Here is an 18,802-nt window from a genome sequence, read left to right as displayed (position 1 = left end):
TGCAAGAATGTTTAACCATAGGATTATTAATCTAAAGTTGGAAACAACCTAAATGTTTAACAGTGTATAATGGACTAAGTGAACTATATTAATCCACACAATGAGTAGAATATTTATGGTAATTTTTAACAGCTTTATTGAGGTACTTTACATATCATAAAATTGAACCATTTTAAGTGAACAATTCAATAACTTTGGTAACTTTATGAGTGGTGCAACCATCACCATAAATCAGTTTTAGAACATCTCTCCAACAAGATCCCCTATGCCCATTTGCAGTTAATCCTGTTAACACTGCTAACCCAGACAACCACTAATCTACTTTCTTTCTCTATAAATGTTCTTTTTCTGGATCATACAATGGAAGATTTTTGCCTTTATAGAAATTGGTCATAATAAGTGGTAACTGGTTATAAAAAAATGAAAAAAAAAAAGCAGACAAAATATTATGTACAGGACTGGCCTATTTAGGTTTATATGAAAGGAAAAAGAGAGGAAAGCTTTGATAATATACCCCAAAATGTTAATAGTGGTTACCCCTGAGTGGTAGAAATATGGGTTCTTTTTTTCTTTTGAAATCTTATGATCAGAAAAAAAAATTACAAATTATTTTAAAGAGACCATGACTCCTGCAATGGATTCCTTCATGATTTTCCCTTCAGTGAAGGGTCTGTGACTAAGAGGGTAGGAATTTAGAACTGCCTCCAGACAGGAAAAAGTTATTTCTCTAAAGTTAGAAGGGTGGAGAATGCAGCCAAATAGAAATAGGGTTAATGGTTGACATGACTACTACCCGCATGATTCAAGAGGTCAGCAGACCAGAGCCTCTAAAAAGTCAAAGAGAATAGGTGTTGGTGCTACGGGCTACTTGCCAGGAATTGGACTTGGCCTGTCTGCCCTTGGGTAAGTGTGGCCAACACTGGCTTGTAGGAAAGGGGCAAGAAGAGTGGGAGGGTGTCACTCCAATGCCCTGTAGTCCCAGCTTTAATACCCAGGGCCAGAAGCGGAAGCACCTAAGGAGACATGGGAAAGTGACAAGGTGCCTCAATAGGAGGAGAGGAGCCTGTGAAGATTCACACTTCTGCATGTGTTCTGCCTGAACTTAGACCAGTGCAGAGCCCACTTTGGGCTTCCTTTCCATGAGGGCTCGTCTCTGCATGTTGCGTCTTTGCTCCATTGCTTCGCCGCTGCCTTTTTCCTAAAAACAAACTTTCTCCTCTTTCTTTATTTGCCATCTTGTTCTCTCTTGTCTTTTGTGAATAAAGTCCCCCATCCCATTCTTTAGAGTATTAATTCTAATAATGGACAAATCAAAAAGTATGTAATTGGATCATCTATTCCATGCCTTTTTTTTTTTCTTAAAGCAAAGTTGGTATTTTATGTTTCTGTGTATCTTTTGGAGGCTATTTCCTTTGAAGAAGGCACATCATTGATAGAAAAAGGCATGCTTTAGCCAAGAGCATATATTTTGGTGTGAACTAACAAGATTCGTTTATGATTCTGATTTTTGAAATTAAAGCCCCACCTATTATCATTAGTTAATTTGCATCAAAATGAAACTGCAGTGAATGAAAGTGTATCTCTAGAAGTGGGAATTTCCTTTGAAATCGCTAGAAAACTTCATTTTTTTTTTTACTATTTTTAATATTATATTCCTAAAAAATGCTCTGAAAATGTTTCATTATATGAAAACTATGTGACTGAGTCCATATTTTGAAATGTTGTTTTCTGGGGGATGGGGAGAGATTGGACAAGTAGCATAAAGAATAATTATGATTTGTACCAATACATATGCTAGTAATATTGATTTGATCAACATATCTCAATGTTGAACCCCCAAAATATGTATAATCAATATTGATTCAATAAATAATTTTTTTTAAAAAGAGAAGAAATGTTGTTTTCCAAATTACCCTACTTGAAGAGTTTATTTAGTGCTTGAATTACAGCTGTCTTAAAACCTCCCCAGTTCCAAATCAGTGGGCCCCCAATCAGTGACGTTTTGTCTGTAGGTAATGCCTAAGGGTAGAAGGGACTCTAAGAGCACAGTTTTCAGAATTTGCACAAAGGGAGGAGGTGTTGTCGGTTGGTGGGAAAAACTTCTCTCACCCATTCATTTAGCTGATAGTGCTGTGGTACTTCAAGCTGGTTTTGCCTTCCAGGAATTGGGTCCATGAAGGAGATGGCCCTAGACCCCTCACTGATAATCTCCAGAGGAGAATTCCAACGTTCTTTAATGACGTGTAATTGGACCAAACCAGACCATGGGGCTTTAATACACTTTCTCTGTGATGTGCAAGTTTGAAAAGGCTGGCTACCTACTGTCTTTCTATAGTACATTGATGGAAGGACCAGTGCTCAGATTTTATGTTTATTAGTGGTACTTCCACGAGTTTCCAGAGTTAAAGTGACTTTTTTACACCGTTTAATGATTTTCAGTTTAACTCCCTTTCTGAGTGGGATGTTGTAAAGATTAATTAGCCAATGTTCATAATGTGCTTTCAAGCTGAAAAGTGCTGCAAAACGGTGTACAGACTCATTAGCTTCTTAGTCATTAGGGCTTTTTAGACCTTTTGGCATTCAGAAACTAGATGGTAAGAGCCAATTAGTATTTTTCTTTTTTTTTTTTTTTCTTTTGAAAAGGAGGGACTTCAGAAAGAGCAGAATAGAGCAATAGATCTTTTTTTTTTTTTTTTTTTTTTTAAGAAATCTTTTGCACTGGGACCAAAAGAAAAAGGCATAAAAATATTTTGTTTTTCATTTTCTATTTCGACACCACTTCAGTTTTTTCTTACCCTCTCTTTTCAAAAATGTTATTACCTGCTTCTCCTGCCATTTATTTAGAAATTCTGTGGATCATATTTTCATACGGGTTTCTATAGTGCAGTTGAGTATGGCCCCAGAGTGTTGGATTATCATGCCCAATGAATGACACAGAGTAGAAGCTTCCCTTTGTTAATAAAGATTCTCTCTCAGTGTGCAATGAGTCATGAAGGTATAATATTGTCTGCATCCACAGGAATCTTTGGTCAATATATATGTTACAGATTCGTATGATTCAATTGTCTTTGACTGAGACTGGAAGAGTATAAAATGGCTACCAAAGACATAAAGATGTCCTAAAAGAAACCAGAGATAAAGATAGAGGACCTACAAAGAATGAGATTGACAACTGACTGTTTAGCAGCACTAACTGCACATGGTAGAGAAATACTGTCTCCTAAGTCTAAGAGAAAATAACTGTGAATCTAGAACTGCATACCGCTCTAAAGTACCTTTTCAGATTGATCATAAAATAAACACAGTTTTATACAAAACAAAAGTAAAACATTTGCCACTGACACTAAAGGATATTCTAAAGGATTGCCTTCAAAAAGAAAGAAAGAAAACTATCCCAGAAAGAAGGAGGGAGATGTGGAATGAATAAAGAGGGAAAAAATTGGTATATATGTAAGAAATATTTAAACAAACATTGACTAAGATTTTTCTTTCATGGATAGACCAAGAACCTGGATCAGGAGGAGCCTGGTAACAGGAGGAGTTTTCTCTCACAAGCTCCCCAGCTGTTCCCCCAAAACAGGTTTCTGTAGAACCATCCCACCGGTTTGCATTTGTGTCCAGTTATGTCTGCACAGCAGTGGACACAATTAAAGCTACTTTGTAGAAAGCTGCTAGGTCCTTTGGCCCCTGCGTTCCTGCTGGGCCCATCCCAACAGACATACTTAAATCTGGCGGCCAACAGGTCTAGGGGCAAGCTGAGATCCCTGCTACAGATACACGTATACAAAGGAATTGATTTATATCCTGCCTACCTCCACATGTGAGTGTGGCACATTCCAGACAGATCACAGTTAGTTCACTTACTCATTCTTCTTTTGTCAGAGAAGGGATACAAGATGCTTTAGAAACAGTTCCTGTATCACAGCTCTCATAATCTTTTGCTTCACATTATGTCTTCATAGATGTGAATTCTCCAATTAAAGCTAGATTTCTACTTTCTTATAGTCAACTCTGAAAAATTTCCTTTCTGAAGATAAGATACTAACACCAACAATGCCATATTCAATCTCTATTGTTGAAAAGAAAGTATTACTTAAGGATATGTAGGAAATGTGGAATTTAGTTCAGTGGTAGATGTTTTAATGTTCTTAATGTTGTTTTTGCCCAGGTTATGCAGATGTATCTTCCATTTTGTGGAATTGCCATATCAAATGCTCAGCTCTTTGCTGCATCAAGGAAAGAATATGAAAGAAGCAGGGTGAGTAGAAAGAAATATTGCTACCTAGACTCAGAAGTCTCTGTCTTTGTGGTTTCTGTGAGTCGTTATGTCTTCTGAAAACAGCAGATGATCTTTGAACAGTCCAGGAATATTTTTTATTTGTGTAGTCCTACAAGTCTAGGGTTGAAGATACCCTTTAAGCAATAAGCTCAAATGGAAGTGGATACAAATTCTCTGTTGTTGTTTTGGGGAAATAGAACTAGCTTCTTTTAAAAAGGAAATTAATTTTCACATTTATACTGTAAGCTAGCAGATATATTCTTGCTTACTTATAGCTTTGAAATGATAATGCAATTTGGTGATGTTTTACAATTTAGTTCCTTTAAGAAGAAGCAAGGTAGTTACAAACATCATTTTACTCCACCTCTCAGATCCTGTTTTTACCCCACCTCTTAGATCCTGATTTTACTCCACCTCTCAGATCCTATTTTTGAATTGAAAGGTGTTCAGAAAGAGCATACATAGTCAGATACTGGAGACAATAAAGGAAACACTAGTCTATAGAATTATAAAGAAACACACTTAAAAGGATTGATCTCATATACCTTCACAAGTTACAGAACTAAATACTAAAAAAAAAACAAAGACCAATGCTCAAAAAATGCTAATAGGTTATCAAATAGATTAACTTATATTAGACTCACTCTACTTTTAAATATAGGAAGATTGTGCTGGCCAGTTAAATCAGTTGGTTAGAGCACAGCCTCGTAACACCAACGTCAAAGGTTTGGTTCCCCAGACCAGCCAGCTGCCAGATAAATAAGTAAATATAGGATGGTTACTGTCACGACTTAGAAATATATTTAATTAGATGCTCAGCAAGGCTCAAAACTCAGTTAATCTGGCAATCAAAGGGATTAAAAATCTCATTCACTGAGTATTTTGATTTATGAATATTTCGCAACAAATAATGAGCACAGTTGGCTACTATAGCCATCTTCCTTAGCATGGCATACCACCCCTTATCTCTGGTGAGGGTCCTCCTTTCGTCTTCAGCCCCATGTCTTACAGTTCTCTTCCTTTCAACTGACACTTCAGGAATATACTTCCCAATTTCCAGAAAACGATCTGTTTCACTTTATCATATCTTTACCCACACTTCTCCCTCTGCCCCCAGTGCCTCATGCCCACCTTTCCCCTCCCACTGCCATCTGCCCTGCACATCCTTCTGAACCCAGCTCAGCCTTCCAGTCTATCTTCCCTTCTTCACCTAGTGCTTTTCCTTGTATATACTGACATTGTTCTATTGTGAATACCTGTCACACGGTATTGTAATATATTTAGTGATGACCCTCCTCTCCAACTGCATTATGAACTCCTTAAGAAAAGCTTCAGGTACTATTAATCTTTGTATCCTCGTGTATGGTGCATTTTAGTTACTCATTCAACATATATTTATTGTGTGGTTCTCTTCAGATTCTGTGCATTCAGAGTTTCTGCCTTCATGGAACTTACTATTCTAATGAGAAAAATAGATAATAGACAAGAAAACAAATAAGAAACAATATAGTATCAGGTAGTAATAAATGCCATAAGGAACAATGAAGTGAGATAAAGAGACAGAAACTGGCTGTGCAAGGTAGATTGGGAGCATATTTATATTAGAGGGTGATCAAGAAGGCCTCTATAAGAAGACAATATATGATCAGGGACCTGAATGAAACGAAGGAGCAAAACAGCACAAAGTTCTGGGGAGACCATTCAAGGCAGTGAAAATATCAAGTGCAAAGGCCCTGGGGCAGAAGAAAGCTTGGTCAGTGTGTTTAGAGAGCAGAGAGAAAGAGAAAGAATGAAGGAAAGAAAAGAAGGACGGGCAGGTGAGCCAGGGCCAGATGGTAGGAAAGCCCGTGGCCATGGCAAGGACTTTGGCTCTTATTCTGAGTGCAATGGAAAACTGTTAGGAGATTTTGATCTGAGTCTGATTTTCTTTAAAAAGAGATCTTCCCTGAAGACAATAATGTGGCTGGGAAAGGGAAGAGAAGACTGAAAGCAGGAAGAGAATTTAGAAGGGGGCTATACTGAAGTCATGAAATGATGTGGCCAGGGCTAGGGAAATGAGAAGTGAGAGATTCCAAGCACCACCAAATTAGTGGTGAAATCTAAGGAGTTTGCCTATGTGAGAAATGAGTGAAAAACATTTTTGGCTCATGCAGCTGGCAAGTAAATAGTTGACAGAGGAGTCTAAAGTTTGGGGGAGATGTCGATACTGGACATTAAGCTTTGGGAAGCATCAGCATATAGATGGCATTTAAAGCCAAGGGACTAACTGGGTTAATCTGGGGAAGAATGTGCAGATAAGGAAAGAGGTCCAATGAGGAGCCTGGGAGCCAAAGAAGGTCACTAGAAGAAGGAGGGGAAAAATGCACACACATACTCATTTCCTAGAAGGCCAGTGACATCAAGAAGCAGGGAGTACTCAACTGTGTGTAGTGCTTCCAGTGTCTGCCGAGTTGCACATCACCCTAGACTTTCTTCTATTTTTCTTCTGTTGTGGAGAAAGTCTGCATTACCTGTAAAACATTCACCACTTGTTAATAAAGCAGCAATTTTTAATTAGAAACAATAAAATTACTATAATGTGACTTGTCAGTGCAAGGCTCAAGGCACAATTAGTTTTTCCTCTGAGATAAATGTTCTTGTATATAGGTCCCAGAGGCTCTCTCCACGAAGTCACAACAAATTGAAAAGTTAAATAATTGTTCAGTTAATATGATTCATCTGAAAATATAGTCTGGATTATTAAGGAAATAATGTTTTCCCCCTTAATAACAGAGAATTTTGCTTGTAATTATTCAGACACAACTATCTCTCTCCTTCTTTCTTTCTTTTTTTTTTTTTTTTTTTTGTGGCTGGCTGGTGTGGGGATCCCAGCCCTTGACATTAGTGTTACAATACTGCACTCTAACCACAACTGTCCCATTTTTAATGTTGTATATGAATGTGAAATTTGACCTTTTACAGCAATTTCTTGTCCAAATGCCAAGTAGTCAGGATTCATTTAAAACTTTTTTCTCTCTCTGGTGTTTCTCTTTGCTTTGGAGTCGTAGAACAATATGGCCCTTAGCCATAGTCAGTCTTTCGTTAGAGAGAGACACCCAGGATATTTGGTTCTCTTTCAATTACTCAGTATACTAGACTCATTTCATGGGTCCCTTAACTCATTCAAATGCTCTTCTACCTGAATAGATTCAGAAAAGAAAATTTCACGTTTCAGATGGTTTCAGGACAAATCAAATTCATTACTAAAGTTGAAAATTAGTCACGTCCCTGGGATAATAATCAACACCATGATGAATAAATATGAATTGGAAAATTCATGAAAGCCTTTTGTGAGAGGTCAGACTCGAGACTGCATATCTTATAACATGCTATAGAATAAAGCACCCTCTGGCCAATTTGCTGTCTATGTAATTTTCTGATTGCACTCTGACAGAAGCATAATATCTACCAAGTGTACATAGCCCACTATTCTTAAATTTGTGGAAATATTCATGTCATTAAAAATTCCAAATATTATTTCAATGAAAAAATTGCAAGCTAACTTAGCTGGAGAAAATGGCAGATTACTACAATTTAATTTTTTAATGAGTACACAGTTTTCAAGTTAGAATTTAAGGGTTTTTTTTTCTTTAATTTGTGTGCTTTTCATTCTGCCATTTTAACAAATTTTAATGGGATCTTCTTTCCTGAGGTATATGGCAGTATCTAAATGCTTTCCTAGACAGTCTGGGATGAGACAGTATTTCCTCTTCTTGTGTAGAGGTATAAATGGGAATTTTATATACACATTTTGAAGGCTCTGAATGGTTAATTAGCATTCACCTCTATAATTCTTTCACAGTTCTGTGAGAGATGAGTATTAGTGAAAATAAGTCTCATTTGACCAAGAAGCTATCTTTCTGATGGAAGAGCTGCTTTGTATTTTTCTGAAATAAATGTGCTTTGGAGAGAAGTAGGTATTTGTTACTTAAAAAATGTTGGGTTTATACCTAGTTGCATTGAAGAAAAACTAATATAGGAGGGGGAAAGCGTACAGCTAACGACTACATGATCCCTGTTATATAGACTAACTCTATTCTCAAGTTCTACTTTGCAGTTTGAGTGTGTTATAAAATGATGGAAATATGTCAAAACAATCCTAAATACTTTTAAAATTAGGCACCCAAAAATATTTATAGTATTTTATTAGAGCAAAGACTAAATGGAATTTTGAAAAAACAAAACGAACATTTTTTTCAGTCTTATATCCACCTAAATGCATCCTTTTCATCTCTCCTAGGCTTTGCTAGAGGTAGTTAATGACCTCTTTGAAGAACAGACTGACCTGGAGAAAATTGTAAAGAAAATAATGCATCGGGCCCAAACTCTGTTGAAATGTGAACGCTGCTCTGTTTTACTCCTAGAGGACATTGAATCACCAGTAAGTTATCTTTTTTCTTTAATATAGAGTTGAAGACTGTGTGAATACAATAAAGTTGAGTTTACGTGTAAGTAAATTTGTAAAATTTTGACTCAGACCACTCTTGTTATGACTCTTCTAACCATAAGGCGCTTTTTATAAAATGAGAGTTTTATTACATCCTTTACATGTATTTTCATTCCTGCTTTGCTGTCACCTTAGAAACATAGACTCTTAAGCTGACGGAGACCTTAGACATCTATCCCAGCCCTGTGTATTCAAAGAGGAAAGACCTCAGGAGCTCAATCATTTGCCCAGTCCCACACTGCTCAGTTAGAAGATTAACTCAAATGTCAATTTCCCATTTTATTTACCCATTAAGGGAAAGGCCCTCAGCATTTCTGGGATGGAGTGCAGTTGAGACCGTGCTCCACAGCCCTTTTAGGGAAAGAGGATACACACAGACTATTGAAGAAGCAGTGAGTGCCCTGAGCTCTGGGAGCCCAGACAAACTGTGCTTGAGCTGAGTGGAGTGATTGGCCTTTGCTGTGCTGTACCCCGCAGCAGGTTTTTCTTGCTGAGTTTCCAGGTTCTTTCACTGCTGCTTTGGGCCTGTGGATCCTGGCACAGAGAAACCTAATCAGGTGACCCTTTCAACTCACTGCAGGGGTTCCTGTTACTCCAAAGGGAAGCATCATCTAAGCTCAGGGCCTGTGCACGTTGGTGATTTGTGGCCGGCTTTTAGGTTCTGTTAAACCCTTTTGCTCTTTGGAAGAAATCTGCTGGGTAAATAAACAACAATATTGAAAATAATGATCATCATCAATCTAAGTTCCTGAAAGTAAGATGTCTAAACCCTTGGCAGAAATTTAATATCTTTGCTGAGAACTCTCTTCAAAGGCCAGGAATGGTCTAGCAATTAAGAGCTGTTTTAGTACCTCAGAGAAAGATATTTTATCATTCTTTACTTAGAAAAGATTATTGTCTTTGCCTTCAGGTTTATCTTTCTCAAAGAATAAGAACCTTAAGATAAATTTTGGAGATTTAATAATATGTATTGTAAAACTTACAACATCGAGTTTTTAAAAAAACATCTAAGGGCTGGCCTGTGGCTCACTCGGGAGAGTGTGGTGCTGATAACACCAAGGCCACGGGTTCGTATCCCTGTATAGGGGTGGCTGGTTAGCTCACTTGGGAGAGTGTGGTGCTGACAACACCAAGTCAAGGGTTAAGATCCCCTTACCGGCCATCTTTTTTTAAAAAAATAAAAAAATAAAATAAATGAAAAAAATCTATACATGTTTAGAAATGTTTAGGAGTGTTTCCCCAGATTTTAGCAGAGCTTGGGAATATTTCTATTTAGGTGAGTGTGGTTTACACAAACAGTAGCCTTGCAAGTATCTTGTGATTGTGTAAAACTCAGCTGACCCTTGGGAGGGCACATTCGTGTGCACACATATGCACACACACACCCAACCCACCCATCCACAGCACCCCAACATCCCATACTTATGGAGGGTTCCGGACACTTTGTGAAGCACTTAAGTTCCTTTCTTCCTCACCTTATGAGGCAGGTGTTATTATCACCTGAATTTCACAAAGGAGGAAGTAAGGCTCAGAGAGTTGAGTCACTTGCCAGACTCACCCCCACCGCCTGACTCAAATGCCTCTAAAAAGAATGGGAAGGGCTGGGGGTGCTTGCTGGTGCCTGGCAGGCCACAGGGCCACAGAGAGGGCCAAAGAGAAGCCCTCATGAAGCCAGGGAAGGAAGGGGCAGCTGTGGAGGCTGAGACCAAGGCTGTCAGCGTGCCCCGAGCCACTCCTGGACTCTGTGGGAGCAAGTGGCTGGGAGGGGCCAGGCTGGAATCTGGACAAAGGCAAACTCCTTGTTTGCTAGTTCAGTTGTAAACAGATAAAGAAGTCGTTTAAACCACTAAGGATGGTCATACTTACTAATCTTCTAATCTGGACTGGTTTCTATAGTGTGGTCTAGCTATTTGGCAAATCAAATGAAAAAGTACAGATGATGGAAGTTGATATTGAAGGAAGGAACAGAGCTGGAGGGCACAGCAGGGACGGTATAATAGTCCCCTCTTATCTCCGATTTTACTTTCCTCCATTTCATTACCCCGGGTCAACCGTGGTCCAAAAATAGGTGTACTAGTTCAGTACAGTAAGATATTTTGAGACATAGAGAGACAACATTCACATAACTTTAATTATATAATATTATTATAATTGTTCTATTTTATTACTAGTTATTGTTGTTAATCTCTTACCGTTTCTAATTTATAAATTAAGCTTTTTTTTAGTTGTAGACACTTTATTTACAGTAATAGCTGATAATATGGTTTATTATGGTAGTTAATTTTATTTGCCCAATGAAAATAAATTAATATTTTTTACATGTACCCACATATTACCTTCCATTCAGAAAACAAAGACAGAAAACCAGCATTGCATTAAAAAACAAACATACACAAATGAGAAACAGACTGCGTCTCATACAGTGTTTCTGTGTTAACTTACTTGTTCTTTTTGAAATAAAATGCTTTGGTTACTGTTGCTGCCATTATACATGTCATAAAACAAAATGGGTTAAGAATCTCAGAGGATGTATGCATATTTAATTGTACTTATAAAAAGAAAATATGGAGAGATTAGTCACACATTATTTGACAGCTGTTACTGCCATTAGTGTTTCTTGTAATGTCATTGCTATCTCTGAAAACTTGACACATATAAGATTATTCTTAAAAGGAGAGAGAGTAAGCTAACTTTTAGCAGCAGTATGTCCATTATTTTGTCTGACAGAAGTCCAAGAAGCTAGTCTCTTACAAAACGTTTGAGCTGGAGTAAATATTATCTTTTTTTTTTTGTAATGAGTTGTTCCCACTTTATTTTATTATTATTTTTTAATGAAACATAATTGATTATACATACCCAAGGAGTATAGCATTAAATATTGATACCTGTGTGCATTATGCGATGCTCAGATCAGGATAATAAGTATTTCAACATTATACAATATAATCATTTAAAAAATTAATTTTATCATGGGTATGTATGTATAGGAAAAAAAATCATGTATATAGAGTTCAGTGCTGTCTGTGGTTTTAGGCACCCACTGAGATCTTGGAAGGTATCCCCTGAGAAGAAAGGGGGACTGCTGTAATATCTTCATGGTATAAAGTGGGGAGAAGGGGGCCAAAAAATATCATCTAGACAGAGTAGACGGTACAAGCAACAAAGGTGTTAGTATGTTACTGGAAGAAAAAAGGCTTTTTTGGTATTGCTGCTGAGCATTCCAAGACGGTGGGGCTGGAGCAGAAATTCTGGGCTGCTCCTTATCATTTCTTCTTTTTTCTCATCTCTCCCCTTCAAAGTGAGGATGAACTCCTCTAATCCGGAGAGGCAAGGTCTGGAGATAAAAGTGAACCATGAAAAAAAGAGATCAATCTGCTTATTGTTGTTTTAGAAGCTGTGAAGATTTTTTTTTTTTTTTTTTTTTTTTGCCAAGGCTGCTGCCTGGGGAGGTGTTGGGGGAAGTTGGGGATACGGGTGGGGGACTCTATTTATGTGGCATCGTGATGCAGTAAACCCACCAATGTTGTGCTTTCTTCTCACCATGGCTTTCTCAAACCTTCAAACTTATAGGTGTTGCTGTTCTATGCAGCACCTCTGTTGTCAGGTAGAAATTATAGGAGGGAGACCAGACACAGTCATACCATGTATAGAAGAAGCCAGACGGAACAGGAAATCAGACACCAAATCTGCCTCTGGCACAATGGTTTCAATAAACATAAAATCATGCAGAGACAAAGTTCCCTGGCTCGACTTCCTCCTTTCCCATCTCAGAATACTGAATGGGCAAATATTAAAAACTTTTGCCATTGAGATCTAATGGGAGATATGAGTGATTATCAGAGGGGAGACCCAAGAAACTCCCATAAGCACAATTTGATTGAATTTGATTGACAAAGAGCAGACCTACACAGATTTTTATCCACTCAAAGATGAGAAAACAAAAGTGAAATTTCACACATTGTCATTTTTAATTTCTAAATGTTCATGTAGAAAAACAAACATGTATGACTAGCCAGAAAATTTGTTTAAAAAGCAACAAAGATGAAGACTGGGTGGGATTTTGCCCATGAAGCTGTTAAAATGTATTATAAAAATAAACTTTAATTCCTTGTGAAGAAACAGCTGAACAGAATAGATTCCAAAGACCCCAAAACATGGAGAATCTAGTAAAAACTGTTCTCTTCCTTGTAGAGTTTAGAAAATTATTCCTAAGGGCAAAAAAATATATATTAGAAGAGTTTCAGACTTGGCAAAGTTATTTTTACTGCAAGCCCTTCAATAATAGAGATATTTTTATAATTATAAAGGAATGCATATAAGATCTCAATATCACCGAGTGTAGTGGATTGAATTATGTCTGTCCAAAACTCATTGAAGCTTGAACTGTGTCCCCCAAGTTTTATGTATTAGAAACTTGGCCCCCACTGTGACTGTTAAGAAAGGTGGAGCCTTGAAAAGGTGATTGGATTGTAGGACCATTCAGTAGTGAATGGATTAAAAATGGTGGTCAGGGGCATGGTTTTGAGAGCTTTTTTTTTTTTTTTTTTTTTTATATATATATATATTTTTTTTTTTTTTTTAATTTTGTCGATATACATTGTGGCTGATTATTGCTCCCCATCACCAAAACCTCCCTCCCTTCTCCCTCCCCCCCTCCCCCCCAACAATGTCCTTTCTGTTTGCTTGTCGTATCAACTTCAAATAATTGTGGTTGTTATATCTTCTTCCCCCCACCCCCGGTTTGTGTGTGTGTGTGTGTGTGTGTGTGTGTGTGTGAATTTATATATTAATTTTTAGCTCCCACCAATAAGTGAGAACATGTGGTATTTCTCTTTCTGTGCCTGACTTGTTTCACTTAATATAATTCTCTCAAGGTCCATCCATGTTGTTGCAAATGGCAGTATTTCATTCGTTTTTATAGCTGAGTAGTATTCCATTGTGTAGATGTACCACATTTTCCGTATCCACTCATCCGATGATGGGCATTTGGGCTGGTTCCAACTCTTGGCTATTGTAAAGAGGGCTGCGATGAACATTGGGAAACAGGTATACCTTCGACTTGATGATTTCCATTCCTCTGGGTATATTCCCAACAGTGGGATAGCTGGGTCGTATGGTAGATCTATCTGCAATTGTTTGAGGCACCGCCATACCATTTTCCATAGAGGCTGCACCATTTTGCAGTCCCACCAACAATGTATGAGAGTTCCTTTTTCTCCGCAGCCTCGCCAGCATTTATCGTTCATAGTCTTTTGGATTTTAGCCATCCTAACTGGGGTTAGATGGTATCTCAATGTGGTTTTGATTTGCATTTCCCGGATGCTGAGTGATGTTGAGCATTTTTTCATATGTCTGTTGGCCATTTGTATATCTTCCTTAGAGAAATGCCTACTTAGCTCTTTTGCCCATTTTTTAATTGGGTTGCTTGTTTTCTTCTTGTAAAGTTGTTTGAGTTCCTTATATATTCTGGATATTAATCCTTTGTCAGATGTATATTTTGCAAATATTTTCTCCCACTCTGTTGGTTGTCTTTTAACTCTGTGAATTGTTTCTTTTGCTGTGCAGAAGCTTTTTAGTTTGATATAATCCCATTTGTTTATTTTTCCTTTGGTTGCCCGTGCTTTTGGGGTCGTATTCATGAAGTCTGTGCCCAGTCCTATTTCCTGAAGTGTTTCTCCTATGTTTTCTTTAAGAAGTTTTATTGTCTCAGGGTGTATATTTAAATCCTTAATCCATTTTGAGTTGATTTTAGTATACGGTGAGAGGTATGGATCTAGTTTCATTCTCCTGCATATCGATATCCAGTTATCCCAGCACCACTTGCTGAAGAGGCAGTCCCTTCCCCAGTGAATAGGCTTGGTGCCTTTGTCAAAGATCAGATGGCAGTAAGTGTGTGGGTTGATTTCTGGATTCTCTATTCTATTCCATTGGTCAGTGTGTCTGTTTTTATGCCAGTACCATACTGTTTTGGTTATTATAGCTTTGTAGTATAGCTTAAAGTCAGGTAGTGTTATGCCTCCAGCTTTATTTTTTTTGCTCAGCATTGCTTTGGCTATGCATGGTCTTTTATTGTTCCATATAAATGTCTGGATAGTTTTTTCCATTTCTGAGAAAAATGTCTTTGGAATTTTGATGGGGATTGCATTGAATTTGTATATCACTTTGGGTAGTATGGACATTTTCACTATGTTGATTCTTCCAATCCAAGAGCATGGGATATCTTTCCATCTTCTTGTATCCTCTCTAATTTCTCTCAGCAGTGGTTTGTAGTTCTCATTATAGAGATTTTTCACATCCTTGGTTAACTCAATTCCTAAGTATTTTATTTTTTTGGTGGCTATTGTAAATGGGCAGGCTTTCTTGATTTCTCCTTCTGCATGTTCACTATTGGAGAAAAGAAATGCTACTGATTTTTGTGTGTTGATTTTGTATCCTGCTACTGTGCTGAAATCATTTATCAATTCCAACAGTTTTTTTGTAGAGGTTTTAGGCTGTTCGATATATAGGATCATGTCATCTGCAAACAGGGACAGTTTGACTTCATCTTTTCCAATCTGGATGCCCTTTATTTCCTTCTCTTCTCTGATTGCTCTGGCTAGTACTTCCAACACTATGTTGAATAGGACTGGTGAGAGTGGGCATCCTTGTCTAGTGCCTGTTCTTAAAGGAAAAGCTTTCAGCTTTTCCCCATTCAGGATTATATTGGCAGTGGGTTTGTCATATATGGCTTTAATTATGTTGAGATACTTTCCCTCTATACCTAACTTATAGAGGGTCTTTGTCATGAATGAGTGCTGAACTTTATCAAATGCTTTTTCAGCATCTATAGAGATGATCATATGGTCCTTGTGTTTGAGTTTATTAATATGGTGTATCACATTTTTTGATTTGCGTATGTTGAACCAACCTTGCATCCCTGGGATGAATCCCACTTGATCGTGATGAATAATTTTTCGTATGTGTTGCTGTATTCTGTTTGCTAGTATTTTAGTGAGGATTTTTGCATCTATATTCATCAAGGATATCGGCCTGTAGTTTTCTTTTTTGGTTATATCTTTACCTGGTTTTGGTATCAGGATGATGTTTGCTTCATAGAATGAGTTTGGGAGATTTGCGTCCGTTTCAATCTTTTGGAATAGTTTGTAAAGAATCGGTGTCAATTCCTCTTTGAATGTTTGGTAAAATTCTGCTGTGAATCCATCTGGTCCTGGGCTTTTCTTTGTTGGGAGCCTTCTGATAACAGCTTCAATCTCCTTTATTGTTATTGGTCTGTTCAAATTTTCTACGTCTTCACGGTTCAGTTTTGGGAGCTTGTGTGTGTCCAGAAATTTATCCATTTCCTCCAGATTTTCAAATTTGTTGGCGTATAGTTGTTTATAGTAGTCTCGAATGATTCCTTGTATTTCAGATGAATCAGTTGTAATATCGCCTTTTTCATTTCTAATTTTTGTTATTTGAGTCTTCTCTCTTCTTTTTTTTGTTAGCTATGCTAATGGTTTGTCTATTTTATTTATCTTTTCAAAAAACCAACTTTTTGATTCGTTGATCTTTTGAATTGTTTTTTGGTTTTCAATTTCATTCAGTTCTGCTCTGATCTTAATGATTTCTTTCCGTCTGCTAACTTTAGGATTGGATTGTTCTTGTTTTTCTAGTTCTTTAAGGTGAAGTGTTAGGTTGTTCACTTGCCATCTTTCCATTCTTCTGAAGTGAGCATTTAATGCAATAAATTTTCCCCTCAATACTGCTTTTGCAGTATCCCACAGGTTTTGGTATGATGTATCATTGTTTTCATTAGTTTCAATAAACTTTTTGATTTCCTGCTTGATTTCTTCTTGGACCCATATGTCATTAAGTAGAATGCTGTTTAATTTCCATGTGTTTGTATAGTTTCCAGAGTTTTGTTTGTTATTAATTTCTAGTTTTAATCCATTGTGGTCTGAGAAGATACATGGGATAATTCCAACTTTTTTGAATTTATTGAGACTTGATTTGTGACCTAATATGTGATCTATCCTGGAGAATGATCCATGTGCTGATGAGAAGAATGAATATTCTGAGGTTGTTGGGTGGAATGTTCTGTAGATATCTGCCAATTCCAATTGGTCTAGAGTCTTGTTTAGATCTTGTGTTTCTCTACTGATTCTTTGCCTAGATGATCTGTCTAATATTGACAGTGGAGTGTTCAGGTCCCCTGCTATTATGGTATTAGTGTCTATTTCCTTCTTTAGGTCTAATAGAGTTTGTTTTATAAATCTGGCTGCTCCAACATTGGGTGCGTACATATTTATGATTGTTATGTCTTCTTGATGGATCAGTCCTTTTATCATTAAGTAGTGTCCCTCATTGTCTCTTTTTATGGTTTTTAGTTTAAAGTCTATTTTGTCAGATATAAGAATAGCCACTCCAGCTCGTTTTTCTTTTCTGTTTGCATGGTAAATCTTTTTCCATCCTTTCACTCTTAGTCTGTGTGAATCTTTATGGGTGAGGTGGGTCTCTTGTAGGCAGCATATAGTTGGGTCCTGCTTTTTGATCCAGTCAGCCAGTCTGTGTCTTTTAATTGGGGAATTTAAGCCTTTAACATTAAGAGTTGTTATTGAAAGGTGTTGATTTATTCCTAGCATTTTATTGGTTGTTTGGTTGTCTTAGGTGTCTTTTGTTCCTTGCTTTCTGATTTACTGTTTGGTTTCTTTGTTTGTTGGTTCCTTAGGTTGTAGATAGTGTTTTTGTTAGCTTGTTTTCTCTTCATGAATGCCATTTTTATTGTACTAGCGGGTTTAGATTTTTCTTAGGTTTTTATGGCAGTGGTAGTTATTTTTCAGGAACCAAACCCAGTACTCCCTTGAGGATTTCTTGTAAGGGTGGTCGTGTGTTAGTGAACTCCCGCAGTTTTTGTTTGTCTGAGAAATATACTATTTGCCCCTCATTTCGGAAGGATAGCCTTGCAGGGTAGAGAATTCTTGGCTGGCAATCTTTGTCTTTTAGTATTTTGAAAATATCATCCCATTCCTTTCTAGCTTTTAGGGTTTGTGATGAAAAGTCTGATGTTAACCTGATTGGGGCTCCCTTATAGGTGATTTGACGCTTCTCTCTTGCAGCTTTTAAGATTCTCTCTTTGTCTCTGAGTTTTGCCAATTTGACTATGACATGTCTTGGAGAAGGCCTTTTTGGGTTGAATACGTTTGGAGATCGTTGAGCTTCCTGGATCTGAAGATCTGTGATTTTTCCTATACCTGGGAAGTTTTCTGCCACTATTTTGTTGAATATGTTTTCAATGGAATCTCCATTTTCCTCCCCTTCTGGAATATCCATGACTCGGATATTTGAGCGCTTGAGGTTGTCTGATATCTCTCTCAGATTTTCTTCCATGTCCTTGATTCTTTTTTCTTTCTTTTTGTCTGCTTGTGTTATTTCAAACAGCCCATCTTCAAGTTCAGAGGTTCTCTCTTCAACTTCGACAAGCCTGCTGGTTAAACTCTCCGTTGTGTTTTTTATTTCGCTGAATAACTTCTTCAGTTCAGCAAGTTCTGCTACATTTTTTTTCAGGACATTGATTTCCTTGTATATTTCCTCTTTCAGATCCTGTATACTTTTCCTCATTTCATCATGATGTTTAGCTGAGTTTTCTTGTATCTCATTCAGTTTCCTTAGAATTATCACTCGAAATTCCTTGTCAGTTTTTTCAAGGGCTTCTTGTTCTATAGGATCTAGAGTATGAGATTTATTAACTTTTGGTGGTGTACTTTCTTGATTTTTTGTATTTCTGGTGTCTTTTTTTTGGTGTTTATTCATTGTGGCAGGGGGTTTCACAGTCCACCGGTTTGAGACTGTTGACCAACTAGGATGTTGCTGTGGTTGCCAATTTGGTATGGCTCCCGCCGTGACTGCTCAGTTGGCCTCTAGTGTCTTGTGTGTGTGGTTGCCTCGGGTCTTGGGCTTCTCCGGGGATCCACCTTTCTGGTCAGCTTGTACTCTGCTGGGCTGGTGGATCACGTACCACAGGGTGTGTGATCTCTGTTGAGCTTTCACTTTCTGTACTG

General features: G+C 37.5%; 1 protein-coding gene across 1 annotated transcript in view; it reads left to right on the top strand.

Annotated features, from left to right (window-relative positions):
* PDE11A (phosphodiesterase 11A) overlaps positions 1-18,802 on the top strand; it is a 393,277-nt gene that overhangs the window by 146,388 nt on the left and 228,087 nt on the right. Inside the window, exons 3-4 of the mRNA XM_063110282.1 lie at positions 4,169-4,258; positions 8,559-8,699. Of these exons, the coding sequence (XP_062966352.1) occupies positions 4,169-4,258; positions 8,559-8,699 (231 nt within the window). The remainder of the gene's footprint in view (positions 1-4,168; positions 4,259-8,558; positions 8,700-18,802) is intronic.

The sequence above is a fragment of the Cynocephalus volans genome, chromosome 1 (genome assembly GCF_027409185.1).
Source record: "Cynocephalus volans isolate mCynVol1 chromosome 1, mCynVol1.pri, whole genome shotgun sequence".
Classification (NCBI taxonomy): domain Eukaryota; kingdom Metazoa; phylum Chordata; class Mammalia; order Dermoptera; family Cynocephalidae; genus Cynocephalus; species Cynocephalus volans.
Note: the sequence above shows the minus strand (reverse complement) of the source record. Positions and strands in the feature narration are given on the sequence as shown.